This window comes from Equus quagga, unplaced genomic scaffold, assembly GCF_021613505.1.
Source record: "Equus quagga isolate Etosha38 unplaced genomic scaffold, UCLA_HA_Equagga_1.0 203_RagTag, whole genome shotgun sequence".
Classification (NCBI taxonomy): Eukaryota; Metazoa; Chordata; class Mammalia; order Perissodactyla; family Equidae; genus Equus; species Equus quagga.
The window spans coordinates 641540-662045 of record NW_025798627.1 but is presented as its reverse complement, the minus strand read 5'-3'; the positions used below and the strand labels follow the sequence as shown (position 1 = coordinate 662045).

The following is a 20506-nucleotide window of genomic DNA, read 5'->3' as shown; positions in this document are numbered from 1 at the left end:
GCCAGCTATTCTACTTCTAGATATTTATCTAAAGAATACAAAAACACTAATTCGAAAAGACATATTCACCCCTATGTTCATTGCAGCATTATTTACAACAGCCAAGACATGGAAACAATCTAAGTGCCCATCAACGGATGAATGGCTAAAGAAGATGTGGTATATATATATATATACAATGGAATGCTACTCAGCCATAAAAAAGATGAAATCTTGCCATCCATGACAGCATGGATGGACCTTGAGGATATTATGCTAAGTGAAATAAATCAGATAGAGAAAGACAAATACTGTATGATTTCACTCATATGTGGAAGATAAACACAAAAACAACAACAAACGAACACAGATACAGAGAACAGACTGGTGCTTACCAGAGGGGAGGGCAAAAAGGGTAAAGGTGGACATTTGTATGGTGATAAATGGAAACGAGACTTTTGGTGATGAACACAATGTAATGTACACAGAAGTCAAAATATAATGATAAATACCTGAAATTTATACAATGTTATCAACCAATGTGACCTCAACAACACAAACAATATATATATATATATATATATATATATAAATTTTGTATATTGGTATAATTAGATTTATCCAAATAATGAGTGAAAATATAAAAAAAAATAGATAAATTAAGAAAAGTATCTGGCACAATGCGGGGTCCCCCAACTCAGTGAATGCTGGCTTCCTCTCCCCTTGGCAGGCCTACGCCACTGTTCTGAGTTCTGACTACCCTCCTGGACTGTCATGTCCCTACTTACTAGAAATTCCCCTATATTTTAACATACTCATCTTCCGTTATCTCTTCTACACAACCTCATGACAGAAGGAATCAAACTTAATTTCTGTTCTCTAATGAGGCCAGGAAAGGAAATATTTCATTATCCCTATACCGTGAAAAGACATCCAGAGCTGAAGTCTGTTTAGTAACAGAGATCACGGACTACACCCTTCACACTCAAGGAAACAACCTTGTGCTTCTAACCGAGGGCCCAGGGCAAGCAGCTATTTGTAATTCTGCTGAAAAGTAAATTTAGATTGCCGGCATCTCAAAGAAATGTCTCAAATTTAGTTAGAAGAATACTTACTAGCAAGCTATTCTATTTGTGATATAAATAGCACATTCAAAAGAGCCAGTTTTAATCTTACCACTTTATTTTCACCATTAACCTATGTAAAAATCATCTCATGTAATTTCAAGTGCTAACATCATGCAAAAAAGTAGGCCTCTGAAAGAAGATAAAAATTCTGAATATTTCAAGCTCAAACCTTACGTGGGAAGCTCTCTCATCTGTTTTCAGGTAAGTGGCATTATTATTTAAAACAACAGTCGTGTGCGCATTTCCTGTAAAGCCATTGTTCCCTCTACAGTGGAGTCAAGCATTTCCGGAGCAGGGACTTTCCGCATTTTCAACAAAACCCAAGAAAGCAGAACTTCTGAACTAACCCCTGCTTGATAACCGTGCTCGCCTTCCACTGACATTCAGTTCTCTCTCTGCTATTTGCACAGTATTTTACAGCTGTTATTGGATATAACACCAAGTCTAATCTACTTGTATTGGACGTTTGTTTCTCCATCTGGGTTTCAAACTTCCCGAACAATCAGCGCTTGTTAAGCTGGATGAATTGAGTTCAGTTCCCCAGCACTCTGCGGGTGTTGGATATTGCAGACCTGGAATAGGGTCCCTTCCAAACCTACAAACGGCGGTGAGGGGTTGCCGTGCTAACAAAACGAGAACCGTGTGTAACACCAGCAAGAGGATAGTGCATCCCCAGTGAGAAGCCATGGGACCAGTTTTCCACCTCTGGCATCACGTCTTCTGAGTGGCCCTCGGAACAGTAGTTGGTCCACAGCCGTCAAAGCCTCCTGTACTGGTGGGCTACCTGAGGTGGTGGGTATCGTGAGACAAGGCAAACAGCTGACCCAGCTTGTGCTGAGAATGGTGCCACCCCGCAATCCTGAAGCAGGTAGCGCAAACCTCTGCAGCTTCCTAAATTGCTCTTTATTAAAAAATCAAGATTTGTCAGTTTTTCTTCTATTTTTGACAAGCTTTTCCCATGACTATTATTAGTAGTTCTGATCTTTCCATTTACACCAGTCATATTCCAAAAGGGCTGATTTAATGACAATATTTCTTAAATAATTTTAACCTTCACAGTTGGCTGACCTTATTTACTCAAAAATGATTTTTAGCCATTTCTAAACAGGTATATTCATCACTTTAAGTTTTAACTTTAGAGACTTCTATGAGTTTGGTTATCCCTCTTTGCAAAAGCAGAACCCATGTAATGAGACCAGAAATTTAAGCTTCATACTCTTTTTTTTTTTCAAAGATTGGCCCTGAGCTAACATCTGTTGCCAATCTTTTTCTTTTCTTTTTCCTTCCCTCCAAAACCCCCCAGTGCCAAACTGTATACTCTAGTTGTAGGGCCTTCTAGCTCTGCTAGGTGGGACGCCGCCTCAGCATGGCCTGACGAGCGGTGCTAGGTCCGTGCCCAGGATCTGAACCCGCAAAACCCTGGGCTGTCAAAGCAGAGTGAGTGAACTTAACCACTCGGCCACAGGGCCAGCCCCTAAGCTTCATATTCTTAACACGAATGTTTTTTCTGAACCTATAACAGACATAACTGTGGCTGAAATATAGCATTTTATTGAGAATATACAACATTTAAGCCAGTATTTAAGAATCTGCTTCACTATATGTATATGCCTGCCTTATACTAACACACATTTCATGTCTACAGGGGTATTTAACATCATCCTTTTCCCTTCTGCTTTTGTTTCTTTCAGGAACAATTTAGGACTACTGGTATAAATGGAGATGAAATTTAACTGTTAAACAGAATTTCATTTCAGCAGCTCAAGGAACATAACTGATAAACTTCGTTTTGGTTTTAGTAGCCAAAATGCACAATTAGGAACAAACCTCAAGCCTGTCATTCCCTTTCCTCGAAGAATAGATCAATTCTCTTTCCTCTGACCCAGAGTATGAACGTGTGGCTTATTATTATTTTTAAACCAGAACTTTAATTATACTCAAAAAAGTATCTTCTCATAAGTGTATAGCAATCAAAAAGAGTACTTTTCAACCCCATCACCTCACACTCAGTAACAACTAGAGGGAAAAAAGCACAGAATCTAAAAATTAAACTGGGTGCTAGACTTGAAATCGTACAAACATCCTCTAGTTTTAGTATAGCTCTCTTAATATAGCCAAGTTTTTTGTTTAGTTGACTTTTTTATTTATGTATTTTTTAATGAGAAAGAAAAAAAAAGATTCTCTACCAGAAGCCATAAAAATCTCTCAGATGGTAAAACAGATAACCTTAAAGGTTTTTGCCTAAATTCGTACACATCCCTAAAATAAAACTGGCCGACTAATCTTGCTACAGTGCTCTGAAAGAGAAGACATTTGAAAATACAGTGTAGTAGGGTGACGCTGCACTGCCTCTAATTAAGTGCAGACTAGGGAAAATTATTCTTAGTTTAGTCTGTGGAAAGGAGCGGGTGGAAATTTCTCTCTTTGCAATTCAAAATTACTTTTAAGACAGAGCATTTCTTTTCCAACGTCTTCATTAAACAGAGCTGTTAAGAATTGTCTCCCAACCACCCCCAAAGAGCACAAAGCTACCCGGTATTCACCCCATATGCTCGACTTTGAAGTGTGAAGCTGTGACCATCCCACTAGACTCTTACGCCACCATCAAAGCCATCTCATTATGCCCAGCGCTGAGAGTTACAGCACGGGGCCGTAATCGCTCCAACACAAACACTGCATTAACAAAGCAACCGCAATATTCCTCCCCCACACGGCCAAGACTTGAAGAAATTTTTACCATATGTACACATGCACGAGATACTAAAATTTATTGTGCTAGAACATCATTGAGAAGTACATTAAACATGCTGACTAGAACTGGATGTTATTCTAAGGGACTAGAAAAAAATAAAACGCAGCTGATCTTCATGATGAAAGAACAGAAACATCAGGCTGAAAAACGAGATCAAGTACAATTCCTAAATGGCATTTCTACTGACACATTCTGTTGCCTGTTCTTTCTTGAGGCAGCAGAAAACAGTTTAAGGAAGAAAACACAACTCTACTGCCTGTCACCGGATGCTACTGTGTACTCTGTCACGTTTCATTTCTAAAGGACAAATAAGCTTAAGAATAACGATGTGCTGATAACAGTATTGATGATTCAAAATGAAGAGGATGTGCTAAGAAAAAGTCATTTCACTTGTGTCTCTGAGCTGTCAATTTATCATTGGCATCGTGGCAAAAAATAAAACGCAAAGAAAAAACTTAACGTGTTAAAATAAATGAGGACAGAATAAGCACTTGATTGATTTTTGTGTAAAAAGTAGTCTGTAAAAATATTTTTAAACATTTGTACCTAATGATCCCATTCCTTTCTTTTCGCCCTAGAGAAATCCTTGCATTTGTGCACAAGACAGACTTTTCAAGAATGTTGTGGGCCAGCCCTGACGGCCTAGTGGTTAAAGTTCAGCACTCACCAATTCGGCAGCCCAGGCTCGCTTCCCGGTCATGGAACCACACCACCCGTCTGTCAGCAGCCATGCTGTGGTGGCGGCTCACATAGAAGAACTAGAATGACTTACAACCAGAATATACGACCATGCACCGGGGCTTTGGGGAGGAAAAAAGTGGAGGGGAAAACTGGCAACAGATGTTAGCTCAGGGCAAATATTTCCTTGCAAAAAAAAAAAAAAGGGATGTTTATTGCTGCATTATTTGTATAGGAAAAATGAGAAACAATTTGAATGTCTACAAATAGGGGAAGAGATAAAATGTGATATATTCACACTATGATAACTGTACAGCAGTTAAAACGAATGAGCTAGAACTGCATATAATGCCATAGATAGATTTCCAAAATATCTTGCTGAATGAAAAAGTTATAGTATGAAAGCACTTACATTACAAACAAATACAAGGAATACTATATTGGATTTATAAATATATACATATATATGTATATAAATAAAAGCATGGGGGAAATTCTGGGTTGAGTGTGAGCATAGAGTACTCATACCATAACTTGGCAGGGGGTGGTTCAGGAAACCAGAATGGGGGTGGTGGTCAGAGGTGAACTTTAACCTTCTCTGTAATGTTTGAAATTTTGAAAAAGAGAATTAATAAAAAATTCCAGGCAAGGCCTAATTCATAAACAGTTGTGCGGATCTTTTTTTTTTTCCTGCTTTCTTGATGGAAACCTATAAATTTCTTAATGTTTCTACGTCTGTTTCCCAGCTATAGAATGAAAACATTGAACCTATCCTCTATCCTTACTATGAACACAAGAATTATGTGCCCCCAAACTCTTAACATACCATATACTTTCATGGAGCTATAGATATCCATGAAAATACATGTTATATTGGTAGTTTGGGGCACAATTTACAAGTATATCTTCATATACCAGAACCCAAGAATCTTGTTATTTCCTTGTATGCAACATATACTTCCAAGAGATGTTATTCATGAACAGGGCATGTGCTGGCATAAATACCACTTTGTGCAGACATGATATGATTAGCTTAAAGAATTACACTTTCCTGATTGACCAAACATAGGTAACTTATACTGTATTCGTTAGCTTGCTTTATTCTGTCCTATGGTGCTCCCTAATTGTTGCAGGTAGATTCATGGCCCCAGATTTCTTGGAGGGAAGGACTCTATTACACTTCCCCGATAGTCACAACAGCACTCACTGTGGCAAACGGAAACCTAACAGGCGTTCAATACTGTTCGGATGTTCACAAACACCTCCTCATTCATCCTCATAATACTTCTCTGAAACAGGTACTGAATATCATTTTGCAAATGAAGAAATGATGAAGGAGAAGCTGTCTGCTATAGAACTTAGAATTTTAGAGCTGAAAGCACTTCAGAGATCTCCCACTCAAGCGATTTTCAAACATCTTGTTATACAATCCCTTTTGTCAAAGGGCATCTTATTTGGAATCTTGATAACATGAAACAGAGAAGAGGGATCCAGTCTCTCTGTGGTGGAGGGGAACAGCCTGGGCCCCAACTGCTCAGTCCTCCCCTCCATAAGGCCACAGAGAATTGCTAAACATAGTGATGGCTATTCACTGGTGGGAGGTAGGGCTTTACACACAGGCATTACTTCCCATAACTGCCCTGCCAGGATGATATTATTCCCCATTATATAGATATAAAAAAAAAAACTATAAAAGAGACAAAAATTTTCCTAAAGTCAGCTGGCAAATAAGTAGCAGACCTGGGAGTTGAACTCAGGTGTATTCAGCTCCAAAATTCTTATTTTGCCCACTTACCATGTGGCTTTCCTGTCTGACCACTCAATGTGATATAACTGTTTAGTTCATGCTGATTAAAAAAACCCTCACAGGCCCAAATGCATACATATACACATATGCAATGGGTGGGTAGGATTAGAATCGGGCCTGTTGCTTCCATATAGTGCTCCCCCCTTGTAAGGATCTCTCACTCTCTTTCAGGGGGGCTATTGAGAAGCTGGGGCTGCACCAAAGAGCAGTTCAGATGGGACATGGAAAAGCCTTGGAATGGCCAGGAATCCTTCTGCTGGCCAAGGTATCAGCAATGCATAAACAGCTTTCAGCATAAAGCCCACTCCTCACAGCAAGGAAGTTAATGTTGCTCTTCCACCCAACCAGGCTCCCCAAATGGCAAACAAATAGACGGCATGGGTTAGTGTGGTTTCCTTGTGTGTGTTGGGCTCCCACACATCTTCCTGGCCACTGGCCACCAACACTCCACAACTTCTCAGAGTCTCAAGCCTAGCCCTAACTCTCACCATTTGACCCCAAAACAGGTCAAGAGCTGATCCCCCTTCCCACAGTCCTGCTCCTCTTTACCACCTCCCAGGGGATCCCCATTTCCACATCCCCCATGCCCACCTCTTTAAATCTCCTTTTGGAGAGAAATGCTTCTTGCCCACTACTGACATTTCCTTCCACATGGAGAGCATTCTGCTGGTCTTGTTGGCTGTTATAGGTTACTTCATGTCCTCCAAAAATTCATATGTTGAAGCCGGAGCTCCCAGGACCTCAGAGAGTGACCTTATTTGGGAATGGTGCTGTTGCAGATGTAATTAGTAAAGAAGAGGTCATATACTGGAGTAAGCTGGGTCACTAATCCACTATGACTGGTGTCCTCTTCATAAAAAAGGGAAATTTGGACCCAGACAATACACAGGGAGAACGTCACATGAACGTGAAGAGGGCAATCTACAAGTCAACACGGAACAGATCCTTCCCTCACAGCCCTCAGAAGGAACTGACTGCCAACACCCTGCTCTTGGACTTCCAGCGTCCAGAACTGGGAGTGATACATTTCTGTTGTTTAAACCACCCAGTCTGTGGCATTTTGTTACTACAGCCCCAGGAAATTAAAACACTCGTCTCCCTCCCTCTCAATATTCATCCGTTGATGGGGAGTTTGGGAGAGAAGCTGGATTTGCATAGGCCCACTCCTTCCTCCCTCTTCCTTCTTAGGAGCTAGCTGTCGGCAGGAAACACACAGGCCAGTCCACACTCCTCCTTGCCATAAGCTTTCCAGGGCAGGCCTATGCTGCCCAGTGCTGCCTATGACTGGCTGGATAAGTCCATCTGATTCTCCAGTTGGGTAAGCTCAGCTGTCAATATTAGTTTTATCAGTAATAAAGTTAGTATTTCCATTTCTCACCTGCCTTTCTCTACTGCTGAACTGGTTCCAATTGGGGAAAGGAAGAAGTGTACTATTTATAATGCTCTCCTCTCAAACCCTACCCCTAGCCCTCCTTTTCCTGGGGCAGGGAGTGAGGGGGCCTCCTTCTTTCTCTACTCTATTGCTATGGAATAAACTTTGTGCTCTGCTTTCCCAAGGCCTCCCCTTTTGGTTGTCAAAAATTCAAACATGAACACTGACTGTTACTTCCTCATTCTCCCTATAGCAATTCTATACTCCTCAGGATGCAGAGAACTCAGACAGTCCAGGAAAGAGTCATGCAGAGGCTATGGGGGAAAGAAATGCACAACAATTAATATCTCAAGATATTATCTTTCTATATATTTTTGGTTAATTAAAATTAGAGAATGAGTTACTTAATATACGCAATTTTAATAGTCAAACAATAAATGATAATTAATCTAAGTAACAATGATGTTATAACCACATGTTATTGTCATTACTATTATCACACGCTCTGGGGCTCCGGAGAAGCACGCCCTCATTTGACCAATGGACACCAGATGGACGGGCTGGTGGATACATGAGGGCGTGGAGGGGTTTGGGTTGATGTACTTAATCTTACAAGCCCATCAATGCCACTGGCATCACTATGTCATTTCTTCAGAATTTTGTAATTCCAGTGGCCTTGATACCGGAAGTCACTATAAATCCTAGGACGCATGGATAAAAATGAAAAGGAATTCGAGAAAAGCATTGCCAAGGTCAGGGGTCCTGGGCTTGAACAGTTAGCATGGTATCCGTCAAATAGGCTATAAATCCCCATTAGGGCCACACTCTCTAAAACACCATCAGCAATCATAAAAAGTCTCTCTCTGGGTGCTATAGATAACTACTCAAAACCAGGAAACCTAGAGCCCCTAAACTTTGAGGCCCCCCCAGGGCTGCCTTTGCTAGTAAGGGGTGAATGTTAATGTCTCCTGCAAAGACCCATGGCTTAATCCTAAGTATTCAAAGAGACTCTTTCTCTGGGTGAAGTGGGGGGGCAGTCTCCCAGTTTTTAACTATACTCTTATAAGTGAATTCTAGACTAAGAAAGAATTATAACAAGTGTACAGTCAGACAGCAAAGATTTTATGCACTCCACCTATTTCTCCCAATTAGAACGTTCTTATAGTACATTTATCCTTGTCAATATTTTCAATAAACCCTGTTCAATATACATCAAGAGTGAAACAGGGAAGGAGGAAAAGCCAGTACAAGGGCGCGTCATCACGCTGGTCATTGCTGTGAGCAGCTGGGGCTTGATCTTGCTGGAATGGGCCTTAGAATTATTGATTTCAGAGAGAGAAGATGAGAGCATTTATCTACCAGCTCAGGTGCCCCCCATTGGTCAAGGGTGGGCCCACGGCACGTTAACTCGTTCGGACTTGAGGTTACCGCAGAGCCAAAGCGAGAGAAAAGAATGCAGTTTTTTCAAGTCTGGTTGGGTTCGCCGGTAATAACCAGTCATGGAAGAAAAGGTTAGTTTATCCCAGTTCTCCCATTTGGCCTTTTCTTTCCTCCTTGGTACCTATTTTACTGTGACAGATATAATCTTGTTGCGTTTATTAAGCCTGTAGTAATGCGCATTTATGAACCACCTGGTAACTCTCCCTTGTAGTTAAAATGTACTAAAGTCACTGGAAATCAATCTTAATATTTTAAGTACTTTCCCAATGGACAATCCCTTGTTTTTTCAGCTTTTTATATGGTGGCAGTATCCCTTAATTCTCAAACTAAATGCTATGTCCTAAAACTATGTTAATTATGCTTGTAAAAAATCAACCATTGTTTTTATGCCCTGGCAATGAGGGTAATGCTGCTGGTGAAAAGAACTGCATCAGGACCCAGCATCTAAACTGACTAATCTCAACCAAATCCAAGGCTGTTTTACGAGACAATCTCCATAGCAACTGGAGAGCCAGAGTAGAAAATTCTTGAAGTGAAAAGTTGTTCCTGATTTGCCAGATCAGCCCATGTTTTGACAATCTGTAATAAGGTAATCAAAGGGCCTCAAGACTATCACGCAAGTGTTGACGTCGTGTGAATTTGTCATGGCACATGTCCTCCAAGTCACAAAAATACTCGAGAAAACATCTAACGAGGCTGATAATTCTAATCAAATCCATTAATGTTTTATATATTTTAAGATAAATCAAAAATAAAAACCAATCATGTAAGAGCTATTTCTTTATTCATATAACTTAGCTAGCACTTTATCTTTCTAGTCTTCTAAATAATGTCAATTTATATGGCATTGTACAAACACTATTTCATTCGATTTAATGACAGGAAAGAAAAAGCAAGCTCCCATATCATTTACAAACTTCATAGCTATGGTCCACACTCCTAAAGCTGAATGTTATGACCCGACACGTCGGGAAAGCCCATTTTCACTGTCAGATCATCAGGAGAATTTGCCCGAGTGCTCTGCCCTAACCCCTCCCTCCATCTTCACTCAGTCTTTCGCAGGAAGGTTCGTGTGTGAATGGGAAACAGGCTCACGTTTCAGAGACACAGGCTCCTGCACATGAAAACACTGAGGAAGGAAAAGTGGAAAATGTACAGGAAACACTATGACTCACAGTAATCCTTCAGAGAAACGGTCTATAAAAAATTTATAGAAGTCCAGAAATTGAGACTAAATATCTTCAATATTGACTTGGATAGCAGACAAAACAATAATGTTCCTGTAAATTTACCACTGATTCCAAATTAGGTGAATTCATTGTTCTTGAAGGATCTAAGATAATTAACAATCACCAAGAAGAATGAGAGAAGGAAGGGTTTTCCAGTAAAGATGGGAGTGTGGATCCCTATGTTTACTCTCACTTCTTCCAAAAGCCCCAGAAAAAGATGATAAAGAGATACTTTTTAAAAGCATTGACGCACTCAAACAAACAAATGGAAGAGGAGGCAAAAGCATTCTAACTCAGAGAGCAGATATAAGAGTGGTAGGCAACTTAGCAGACCCAAGGCAGCAAGAGGGACGGCAGAGAAACAACCCGACTTACAGCACAGGCCCCTGAAAACGGTCAGAACTGGCAGCCTCACTTTGGCAGGGAAGGTAAAGGCAAAGCTCAAAACAGGAAGACTGGTGGGAAGTCTGTTTAAGCAGCAACTAGATCCAACCCACTTCCGCACAGACAGGAAACTGCCCTGCCCCAGCCTGGCAGAAGGCGCAAGAGGTAATACCCAAGGGGTATGGGCTGGGGGATATTGGGCACAGCGGAAGGTAAGGGTGATGAAAGAAAAGAGGGGAATTTGTGAGCCTCTTCCAGCCTTCTTCTACAACTCAGCTCCTAAAACATGGACAGCTGTGTCTACACGCCAGGCTGAAGAGTGTAGGATCCTTCTCTGGAGAACATGAACGACCCAAGAAGAAAGGCCAAAAAAATAGGTGATCCAAAGAAACCATGCAGCCAGAGCAGCCTACAGCTGACAGACCTTAGCTACATACTCAGAGTATCCACTGAGTCGTTTAGTGCCCACTCTAGAGCAACAGCCAACCAAGGGTCATCAGACATCCGAGGAAGGCCTTTAACACAAACAAGAAAAAGTAACCTGGGGGTGGGGGGGTGGAGAACAGACACTATTTCAGGAAGAAGAAAATGTCAAGAATTATCCATTGAGAGCTAGCCCAGATGGCCTAGTGGTTAAAGTTCGGCGCACTCTGCTTAGGAGGCCTGGGTTCATTTACTGGTCACAGAACGACACCACCCATCTGTCAGTGGCTGTGCTGTGGTGGTGGCTCACACAGAAGAACTAGAGGAACTTACAACTAGGATATACAATCATGTACTGGGGCTTTGGGGAGAAAAAAGTAAAAACAAAGAGGAAGATTGGCAACAGATGTTAGCTCACAGAGATTGCTTCTCTAAAACAAAAAATTATCCACTGATACTGCATTCATGAGACAGGACTGGAATGTTATTTAAAATAATACAATAAAAGAAACATTCAGAGAGTAAATAAAAGCATTTGGAAACTAATATAGAAGACATGAAAAATTTAGTGAACACTTGGGATATAAAGCAGAGGAAATTTGCCAGAAATATTATAAAAATACAAAGTGAGAGATAAAATAAATGTAAAGAACCAGTGCAAGAGTTGCAATATCCAAATAACAGGGCTTCCAGAAAGAACTAAGAAAATGGAAAAAAAGTGGAATAAGTCAATATAATTGTCCAGCACTGAAGGATAAGAGTTTCAAGGACTCAAAGGACCTATGAAGTATCCAGCACAACAAATGAAAACAGGTCCAGACAAAGGTTCATCGCACACGTTTCAGAACACAGGAACAAAATGAAGATCTTACCAGCTTCCAGATAGAAATGACAGGTCCCGAACAAAGATCAGGAAACATAATGGCTTCAGAATTCTCAGTAGCAACATGGAAATAAGAATTCAATGACACAATGTCTTCAAAATAAAGGAAAATTATTTCTAACCTAGAATTCTATACCTAGCCAAACTAACAAATAAATGTAAGGTAGAATAATGGCATTTTCAGACATGCAAGGCCTCAAAAATGTAGTTCCCTCTTTTTAGAAAGCTACCAGAGGACATGATCCAGGAAAACAAGGACACAATTTTTTAAAAAGAGAGAGAGAGAAGACATCAGATTCAGGAACCAGGGACTTCAACATGGAGAAAGATGAAGGGAACACCCAGGATGATGGCAAAGGGAGAGCCCAGGATGACAGTTATCCTCAATAAATCAAGGGTAAACAGTCCTAACTGGAACAGATCAGAGTGTTCTAGCAGATATTTCTTTTAGAAGATGAAATTGATAGAACATTCAATGCACAGAATGTTCTATCTGAATGTGTGGAGAGATGCTGACAGAGAGTTTGGGGTTAAATGTGTGATAAGTATATAAAAAACTAAGTAAACAATCAAAAAGATAATGATCAATCCAGCAAAAAGAAAAAGTTGTGCAGAAAGGGTAAAACAATAATGTTTTAAATGATTCATTGTGAATGATGTTTACATAGTCATAATGTAATCACTAAATATTGACCCAAATTTTGATATAAGTATATTGAGAGGAGGGAGGATTGGGAAGTGTGTGTGTGTGTGCGTGCGCTTGCGTGTGTGTTGGGGGTGGAATGAAAGGAAGCTAAATTCTCATCTTCGGCAGTGAAAAGTCAATAGACAATGCCTAAAACTAAAAAACCAAGAAGTACCAATATGAGTGTGATATTTAGGTATGTGGACTTGAATCCTAAATGATAAGAGAAAAGAGTTGAAAGCCCTTGGCTCCATGGAGAAGGACATTGAAGTGTGCCTAAAGAAAGGAGGAAAGGATGGTTACATAGGTACTCAGAGTTTTTGGAACAAATCCTGGAGAACATTTGACTTTTAGCCACATGCATTTTGACAACAAAAAGAAGGAAAGGGAGGAAAAGAAGGAGGAAAGAAGGGAGAGAGGGAAGGATAGAGGAAGGAAGGGAAAAAGGGAGGAGAGGAAAAATTTTAGAGACAAAATAGAAATAAAAATGAGATGTAGTCTAATAGAGCAAATATGGTTTTTATAGAAAATGAAAACTAAAGTTCAAAACGTCTTTTAAAAATTATAAACTTTAAAAAAATATAGATGGATCTACGTGTCTCCTAGCTCTCAATTTTATATCCACCTGCCAAGTGGCAGCGTGTAAAAGACGTGACATGTTCACGCTCTTTCCCCCCAAACCCTCTTTCTTCCATCATTTGTGAGTGATGACACTTTCATATCCGGCTTCATTCCCCATCCCCCACATCCATGAAGTCTCTCCATTCTCTCCTATCTCAGGTCATCATCACCTTTCCCAACTGGTCTGCCTGCTTCCTCTCTGTTCTCTACCATGCAGGCAGAGTGATCTTTCTAAAATTCAAAGCCAATCATACCACTTTCTCGCTTAAAACTCTACAAGGGTTCCCACTGCCTTTAGGATAAGGTTTGCACTCCCTAACCCGGCATATAAGACTTCATGATTGGACCTCTGATCACTTCTCTTGAGCTTCATTTCTTAACATTCCCAGGAATGCCTTTCCCATCCCACTTGTTCTGTAAGTTGCAGCCAGCCATGCTGAAGTCCTTTGTGGGTCCTTAAGCCCAGGCCGCTTTCACCTCTGAGCCTCTGCATTGCTGTGCCCTTTATTCTAGAAGTTCTTAAACTAAAATTATATGCAAAATTATGTGTGTGTGTGTCTATGTATGTATACACAAATGCACATGCATAAAAACTTGCAAATGGGGCTGGCCCCACCGCCTAGTGATCAAATTCAGTGTGCTCTGCTTCAGCAGCCTGGGTTTGGTTCCTGGGTGTGGACCTACACCACTTGTTTGCAGCCATGCTGTGGCAGTGACCCACATACAAAATAGAGGAAGATTGGGCACAGATGTTAACTCAGCAAACATCATCCTTAGCAAAAAACAAAAACAAAAACTTGCAAATGATTTTGACAGTATTTACAAGTCCCCTGAACAGAAATTTTGGCCCCACTTTAAGAACCCCTTCCTTAAGGTATAAGCAAGCTGCCAGCTGATATCAAAAAGTTCTGAAACATATTATTCAGAATTGTTGCATACAAAGCACACATGAATTATACATATTAACTATCTTTTATGTCACTGGAATGTTCTCTATTGCCCTTCTTCCCAAAGAAATTTAACAATTATTATCTTGAAGTTGGTTTCCCTGAGAAGAGGTCACTCTAGTGAAAAACACCCCTTCACCATTCTGAGAACAGCAAGATCCTAGAACTTGAATACTTCTGCCTCATAAGAATGCCTGAGCATGCTGTTACAAACAAAAAAAAAAAAACCTAAAAAAATTTGGATGATATTAGATGAACAGCTGTGTAGAAAGGAGAATGTAAAAATAAAAACTGCATGTTGGAGCATCAAAATAGTAACCATGTACAGTATATGACTGCTTTTAATCAGATGAAGATTGAAGCTATTACATTTCAAATCAAATGTTATAAATTAGTTCAAGAATGCAGCTGAGCTCTCATTTAATTAGAAATGTCCATGTTTAAATCATGAGGTACAGTAGCTGCCAATGAATCAAAAGGGCAAGGAAAAGGAGAGATCCCGCGCCCAGACCCTCCAATCGTCAACTGCCTCCTCTGCAGGACAAACATCTGGGGAGGACTCGTCCTGATGTAATGAAGAACTTCATGTGCTGGCGAATTTGAGATTTAATGTAATTGAACGTAACTGTTCTGAAGACAATTAGAATCATTATTCTGGTCTGGACAATGCTGAACTCTTCATTTTTGTGTGAAATGTATTTCCGCCCCCTGCTCAATTTTAACTCTTTCTTGGATGAAAAGTAAAGCAAATTCTGGGCCAAGATTTCCCCAGGAAAAAATCCATAGACTGTCAGGTCCCATTAAAATGTGGCAAAAGCAGCGAGGTTCTCCTTCGGAAATAGGTCTCTTTCCCCGATTCTAATGCTTGATGTAGCTCAGCGAGCGCCCAAGCTACGTCCTAAATGTTAGATAATTCACCATTAAATAAAAATGAGGCCACATCATACAGGGATTTCTGAGGTCATACAGAGAGAATGCAATTATCCTAAGGCAGGCTTTCCCCCAAAGGTTATGAGCCCCTCCACATCTCGTAATTAACCGTGGAGCAGCTCGACAGTCCAGGCAAAAGGCCTTTCTTTTCTCCCAATTTGCCTAATTCAAAAACACCTCAAGTGACATAGCTCAAATTTTCCAAATTAAACTTACCCCTGGGGCTGGAATCAAGCATGTGACAGTCCAGTTCTAAAGCAAATCTTAAAGAGAGTTGTGCAGAGGGAAAAAGAAAAAAAAAATCAGAGGAAAAAGGGGTAGGAGTTAACATTTAAGTGGTTTTTCAACCTCATCATTACTCCTGCTCAAGAAAATAGGACACAGATGGGCAAAACATACCATCGTTCTGCCCTGAAGAGTCTGAGGAACTCATTAGAAACTACTGCCGTTTCCTCATGATCTATTGTGAATTTGTAAGGGACAAAATGATCGATTTGCTGCATCCCACAGCATTTAGTGTTCCACAGTGTCGTGGAATGGAAAGTGGAAGGATGAGTCACAAAGACCCAGTGTGCCACTGTAACCCGTGAAAGCAGACTGCTCACACAATTCCTCCAGGATGACTTTTCCGCGGGAGTTGAAGAGTGATAATATTGTTACAAGCTGTTCTGATTAGTAAAAAGGATTTCCAATAAGGAATAACACACTCCCCCAAACTTTCTCTTACTTCTGGCCACGGCTCCACACTCTTCCACACTGACACCAGACAAAGGGTAGATTGGAATCAGGTCCACCGCTCCCAGACAAGGGTGGACCCCCTCTTGAAGCTCCATATTGATGGACTGGAAGGCCTCCAAGCAGGCAGCCAGAACAGAATTGCCTTAAAAATGTAAAGTTGTAGAAAAGAATCATTAAACTTTCAATCGCATCTAAAGAAGCAGCTATAATTTTATTTTCCCACTAGTTGTTTTCTTTTGTAATCTGTACAGAAGATTGTTTTTCATCCAAAATAAAGAAAAATAAAAGATCCAACATTTCTCCTCACCCCACCTCCCAATTGTCATAAAATTTCACATTTCTTCCAGCTCTTTATTCCCCAAAGTGGAAGAATTACGCAAAGTTTATCCGTCTTAGACAACTTTGTATTTTTTTTACAATTGATTACTTTCAATTTTTTCAGTTTTATCAAATTAGTCTAACATTCCTTGTTATTTGCAGAATGTTGTATGAATTTATATCAAAATATACACACAAACATATAAATTTTTAAAAGCATAAGTATTTATTTTAGTTTTGCTCCTGTCCAGTGATTAGATTTTTCATTAAATTATTGTATCTAAATACACATTATAGACACCTAAGAGTTTCATGTTGTTACTCCAAGTTTTCATTAGCAGAGCAGGATGGCCATTATAGCAAAAGAGATACACAACAAAGAAGCAAATTTTACATTTTAGGATTAACATTCCAGATAATCTGTCCTGTGTTTGCTGGGAGTTACCAGTCAGCTCTTTGTTCTCCAAACAAACATATCTTTTGAAAAAAGGCAATCTGCCAAATTGAAATCAAGTTTATTTGAAGATATCTTGAACGCTTTACCAAGCAATATTAAGATAATACAGGTTTTTGTTTAAACAATTATGATCGTTCAAATTCAAGCTGTCCCGCTAAACCTCACAACATGAGACAGGGAGCCCACTTCTTTCCAATCCATGAACCAACTCGAGATTTCAGGCTCCCGATCCAAAACACAACTGAATAGCATGTTTCACTCCGTGCCAACTTCTCAGTGAAATCAACACTGACTTCAACACTGTTACTTCACAGGTTAAAACTTGAAAATATTTTTCTTAACCACAAAAGGTATGTGTTCATCTTCAAGGAAAGAATGTTATTAAATCTCGGACCCTAAAGTTCATTTTAATGAAGAGCAAATGGGAAACGCTCATGATGCACACGTTCAGAAAAACGACAAAGTGCAGTTTGAAGGTAGACTCTCTATGTAACGGAGGGAATATTCAGAATTACACAGGACATCGATGATTAAAGAGCGTTCAGCTCTCCCTGAAGCCTACCCTTCATCAAAAGACACAATAAGGAAACTGAAATCTTACCTAAGTCATCAACAGAAGCTGCTATTGTAATGACCGATCTGTTGTAGTCTCGATCAGAAAATATATTGAGCACGGATACTTCAGGGTGTTTCTGTCCTGTAAACAAAACAACACATAAACGCAAGACTTTTCTTTCTGCATTGAAACGTTAACACTTTATTTCTTCCGATACAATTAAATTTAGTTTAATAGAAAAATTCTGGGGTGTGACCTTTCAAGTGACATTGGCTAATCATGAAATTCATGGATAGTAATGTCCACTTCTTATAGCGACTCCCTGTATAACCGGATGGCTCAGCTCAGACACCAGCCTTTGGTGTCTATGAGAGACCTTCTCTTGTACTTCCCACTGAATTTGCCAAAGTTCTCTGAACTCAGTCTAAGATGGTCACCTCTTCTTTCAACTGCCAAATTATATCACTCTAAATTCTGCTCCTTATCAATCTCATCTCCTGGGCCTTGTCAATTTTTCCTTCCAGAACCCAGAAATAAAACCGTCTGGATCAAAATCTGACATCTGGAAAAACTAGGATAGGCCAATTAGTGCCTGAAGCAGAGGTTTCTGAGATGCATGCACCTGTCTGTTAGAAACCGTTCTGACTCCACCATCTCCTTTTCAGAGGCCACCAACAGCCTTCAGATGTTAACGACTTCCAGCTTTCGGTGGCTTCTGACTCACTTGAATGTGTAACCTGGAGGAGAAAGTTGCCATACCCTTGTATGGCAGCCACATATAATCCCAAAGTTATTTTTGAAGTTTACAAGCCTGGTTCAGGCTCCTAAAAATGTCCCCCCTTAGCCTACAAAAGCAAATTCAAAGTGAAGGACAAAAGTTTTCAGGCGGTAATTAAACCTCTCACTATGCCATTATACCTTTGTCGCCCTGTCCCCTGGCAGCTTAACAATTAATCTTTTCAGAAGAGAGGAAAAATAAGTTACATGCAGGACCTACAGAGCTTACGGCAGCCCTACGCTGTTAATTTTAATAACGTGAAAAGATAAACATATGTCACTCATCCACAGCCAAATGAGCATCTATACAGCCCAGCCCTGGGCTAGGTCTAAAATTTATAACCCAGGGTCCTCCACCTAAGACCTTTTAGGCCATTTAAACGTTTTCACATTGCTTAATTAGGAAAAATACAGGTGATACAGTTTTATTCCACTCACTTAAAAATAAATACCTTTAAAATATTTGTAAAAAAACAGGTTATTTTCTTAACTAGTGCTACCTTCCCTGCATTTTTAAAACTATAAAAGATGAAGCAAGAACAAGATCACACAACCTCCTATTTTATGTATTTTTTCAACACACTCTAGCTCCTGGAAGAAAAGAGATGATTTTATTTTTTCATCTGAAATCTTCTTCTGAAAAGCTTTTATTCTCAGTTTCACATGATTCAATTGAATCAAATGCTGAAAAAATGAACCGCTCTCTCTTGCAATTTCTTAAGCATGCATATAGAAAAAATTACTGCTGGCAGGAGGAGCTGTCAGTATGAATCTCAGCAGAAGTAAACTGGTTGGTATTTGTAATGGAGTATAATAGCTATAATTCCATTTGAGCTGCTGCCACTAATAAGCTGATAAAAACTGTGAGTTGAGACCCAGGCATCCATCAGTGTGTGGCTTCCACAAATTTCTCTGCACAGTCACTTAGTTATAGAGACAGGTAACCCAATCCCATTAGATGTGTGAGTCTAATGTGAGGGGCCCACGCTGGCTCTTCCTGCAAAGAGAACGCAAAGGCACAGCTGCTTGCTGGCTCCAGAGGAGCTTCCTTATCAGCAATTATCAGGAATTGTCATAGAAATTTCCAGCTCCTGCAAAGTTGCAAGACGGTAGCTTCAATATGCTCATCGTTAGAAATGGGCTGGGGGAAAACAATTCTCTCTCATGAAAAACAGTAACCAAATCAAAAATGACAAGCAGAAATGAAAATGCACTGTCCCAAAGTCTTCAGGGCTGTGGCCCTAATGCTGACCTGTTGCTAAGAAGCTGTTGATTTAATAACAAAGCATTTCTATCCAAATGATTGGAAGTCTGCAAATACCCTGTTTTCAGTGTGTGAGAGTAAAAAACAAATGATATCTAGAACCGTGTCATCACATGCACATTTTAACAAGAGTAAAAAGATGGGTAGCATCTCTCTTAGTAAATGCTGGCCCAGGGAGTAAGCAGGCTCGAGTTCCCGTCTTCTGAAGTGCTGAGTGACCTTCCACACACCACTCAAATGCAATTGCCTCGGAGTCTTTACACGGAGAAAATGGAGTAGAAATAATAACGCCGTAATGATAGCATGGGCTTTGCTAGCAGGAGTGCTTTGCAAAGTAGCTGCTATTTGGCAAGTTTATTTTTTATTTAACCCGCTGAATAAAAAAGCGTAATGTACAATTATGCTCATTCTATTAATGATCAAATAAACGGCACATGAGGGAATCATTAAAGCTTTATGTAAATATATTCTCCTCAGGAGCCTGTCAATATCCTGAACAATGCCCATTTCAGACACTGGCTCTCCAATGGGAAGAGCCACGCTGCGGAGCGGACACGGGCGTTAGCAAAAGAGCGTCTGTACAAATCGGAGTAACTGAGCTATCTCAGTGTCCTGGAGTCCTGCAGAAGCTACGACACCCCAAGAACAAGCGGGGACATCTGGGAAGAAAGAAGAGTGTTCTATAGATACTGTCTCCAGAGCACAAAAATTACTGCATTATGAAAACACTACATATTCGCTTCAATTGTCTGTTGTTCCCACCATTTTTTTCAAGAAGAGCTGCTTTTGCTATGTTCTCAACAATGTTTTTTCTTCTGGCTTCTGAAATGTTTAGTAAACAGGCAGCCAAACGAAGCCCCAGTCTGGAGGAAGACATGGTGATTTTTCTAGAATAGAAGAAAAATGGGTCTTTACTTCAGCCTCTACAGTTCATTCATATTTTCATGTTCATTAACAATAAAAAAATCAGCTTTTTGGAAACCGGCGGTCATAATATGAGCACTTTACTACAAAATCCTCAGATTGACTCAATCAGGAAACCATATATATGTGGTCATGCACATATGAACAGGGTAACACACTAGAAAATATGCAGCAAGTTAGCCTGAATCCTGTGATGTAAGTGCAACTTTGTCATG

At 40.1% G+C, this 20506-nt stretch overlaps 1 protein-coding gene across 2 annotated transcripts in view; it reads right to left on the bottom strand.

Moving 5' to 3' along the window:
* LOC124233459 (glutamate formimidoyltransferase-like) overlaps positions 1-20506 on the bottom strand; it is a 37082-nt gene that overhangs the window by 14934 nt on the left and 1642 nt on the right. For both annotated transcript variants that reach the window (XM_046650557.1, XM_046650559.1), the window contains exons 2-4: positions 20130-20254; positions 17372-17467; positions 15985-16137 (exon numbers count right to left, since the gene is read on the bottom strand). In XM_046650557.1, the coding sequence (XP_046506513.1) occupies positions 15985-16137; positions 17372-17467; positions 20130-20244 (364 nt within the window). In that variant the 5' untranslated portion in view covers positions 20245-20254. The remainder of the gene's footprint in view (positions 1-15984; positions 16138-17371; positions 17468-20129; positions 20255-20506) is intronic.